This window comes from Pundamilia nyererei, unplaced genomic scaffold (assembly GCF_000239375.1).
Source record: "Pundamilia nyererei isolate P.nyererei 1_Seehausen unplaced genomic scaffold, PunNye1.0 scaffold01290, whole genome shotgun sequence".
In the NCBI taxonomy this organism is placed as follows: Eukaryota; Metazoa; Chordata; class Actinopteri; order Cichliformes; family Cichlidae; genus Pundamilia; species Pundamilia nyererei.
In genome coordinates this window covers 1-2,333 of record NW_005188691.1, presented here as the reverse complement: position 1 = coordinate 2,333, position 2,333 = coordinate 1, and the positions used below count along the sequence as shown (strand labels likewise).

General features: G+C 35.0%; 1 protein-coding gene across 1 annotated transcript in view; it reads left to right on the top strand.

Moving 5' to 3' along the window:
- LOC102207306 (immunoglobulin superfamily member 10-like) overlaps positions 1-935 on the top strand; it is an 8,399-nt gene extending 7,464 nt beyond the window's left edge. Inside the window, exon 14 of the mRNA XM_013908121.1 lies at positions 307-935. Within this exon, the coding sequence (XP_013763575.1) occupies positions 307-402 (96 nt within the window). The 3' untranslated portion in view covers positions 403-935. The remainder of the gene's footprint in view (positions 1-306) is intronic.
- The last annotated feature ends 1,398 nt before the right edge of the window (positions 936-2,333 follow it).

Genomic DNA, 2,333 nt, shown 5'->3' with positions numbered 1-2,333 from the left:
AATCATAGCAGACTGGACTTGCAGACTAAGCAGGAAAAGAGATGCTTTATAACACTGAAACCTGCAGACTTATTCTGGTGAACCAAAATCTAATCATGAACCTATAAATGAGCAAACATGCATCTTTAACAGCCATGATCAAAAACAACAAACACAAAAACTGCAAAGCATGACAGTAATTCAAGATTTGACGTTGCATCAAGTTGATTATCAGGCCAAAAAAAGTCACAACAATTTAATAACAAAAGAATGTAAAGATACCAGATAGAAATGAACAACTAATATTATTTACTTTCTATCTAACAGGTATATGATGGTTCCCTATTAGAAGAAAATCTGACTCTGATCTTAAACAGTGGACCAAAAGAAGTGGAGTATGCTGACACTAATTTATCCCTTTGAAAAGAAATAGTGCCAGGGAAGCACTAAGGAGGAAAGCGATAAATGATGCTCAAATTAAGAAAGTAGTACGAGAAGAAGGTGGAGATGATGGTGGAGAATAAGGTGAAAGAGGAGGAGGTGGTGGTACTGGAGATAAAAGACTGTTTTCCAGAAAAGGAAGACGGATATAAGGATAAGTATTTGTTTTAAATCTCCATCTTGTCAGGAAACAGTGCTTGTGGCCAATATGGTTTTTCAGTTTCAAAGAATAAATAATCAAATGTTCCAGTGTCAGCTTGTCTCTCAAATTATCTGAAATAGCATGTTATTTTAGAAAAATGTCACAGTTGATACAAATTTTAGATATGTCTTTATTATATTAAAATCTTCAGTTTAATCTTAGTCTTAAGTCTATGTGTTGTGGAATGATTTTTTCGTGTTTTATTGTTGAGATGACAAATGCCCACCCTGAGATTGTCTTGTCAGAAACATTGAAAAGATATAATTAAAAGTGTGTACATTTATTTACGAATAAAAGTTGCCCTTTTTTTACCATACAGCTACTTAATATTTTGTTCTCAGTATTTTGTTCTCAGTAATGTATTTTTCCCAGTTACCAAACTTCATATCTAAGGTCATGTATTTTCTTTTCTCTGAAGACCTCCAGCTTGTAAGAAATTTCCTTATGTTATGTTGGCATGGGTATCCACCATATTGTTCCAGTGGCATTTAAAATTGAATGACATAAATTTAATTTATACAGAGCCAAATCACCGTTGCCTCAAGGCATTTAATATTGTGGGGTAAAAAAAACCTAACATATAAAACTGAAAAAAACAAAACAAAACAAAAAAACTGTGAGATTTGACACTTTTGTTTGTAGTGAGTTTTTTTTCTCCTCTACCCTTCACACCATTCACCAATAGGGGGCAGTGTAAACCAGCAGCGGTACATGACAAGTCAGATACTGTGGAGTTGTGATCCTGGTGCTGCTGCACCATGTCTGATGGTTTAATCAAAGTCAGAACACCTATTCATGCTGTAGCAGTCTGAATTGTGTAACACAAGCAAATACAGGATCACATGTCATAGGTATTTAGTGGAGGGCCAAAATGTAATCTCACAGATAGACTGAGTGAAACAAACAAGCCGTTTATTTAGGCTGATGACCAAAATACAAAAAAGGTGAAACACAAAATACAAAAGGGAACTGAAAACCTCTACTTACAGAAATCGGAGAATAAACACTATGGAAAGAGAGCACTGGAGCTGGAGAAAGTGAACTGACAAAGGACAAAGGGATAGATAGCAGACTTACCAAAATAAAACAGGAAGTGAGATAACTGAAGGGGGGAAAACAGTCACATGAAAAGACTAAGTGCACCGGGCTTGAGACAAAGGGGGGAATAAAACCAAGGCATCTGCTAAGAGGGTAACTACATTGAGTAAGAGGGACAAATACAAGAGTCAACATAAACATTAGGCAAGCCAGGAATTTATAATACTTAGATAAACTAAACTGGAAAACAGACCCAGGACCATGTCATTGCAATCAGTTTCTGATTTTATGCTTGTTTGCACTGCAGACTGTTTCGGCATGCAGGTCTAAAAATCACGGGGGGGGGGGATAAAATAATTTAGCAGAAAGCTGGGACATGCAAACTGACTCTGACTGAAACCTAAAACTGTATTTTTAAAAAAGGCAAATAATTTCCAGAGAAATAATGAAAATCTGAACCGCTTGCTAAGAATTCAAAACCACAAACCCAAAGAGACATAACCAAACAGAGAATATTTAATAATAAACATGAATTCAAAGTTGAAAAACTGTTTCAGTCATGGATGATTTTCCGTTGTTTTTAAAAAGAAAATAAAAGTTTGGGGGTTTTTTGTAATTATGAGTTGATGATGACTATTTTATTATATAATATAGAGCATATATAGTGTTACAG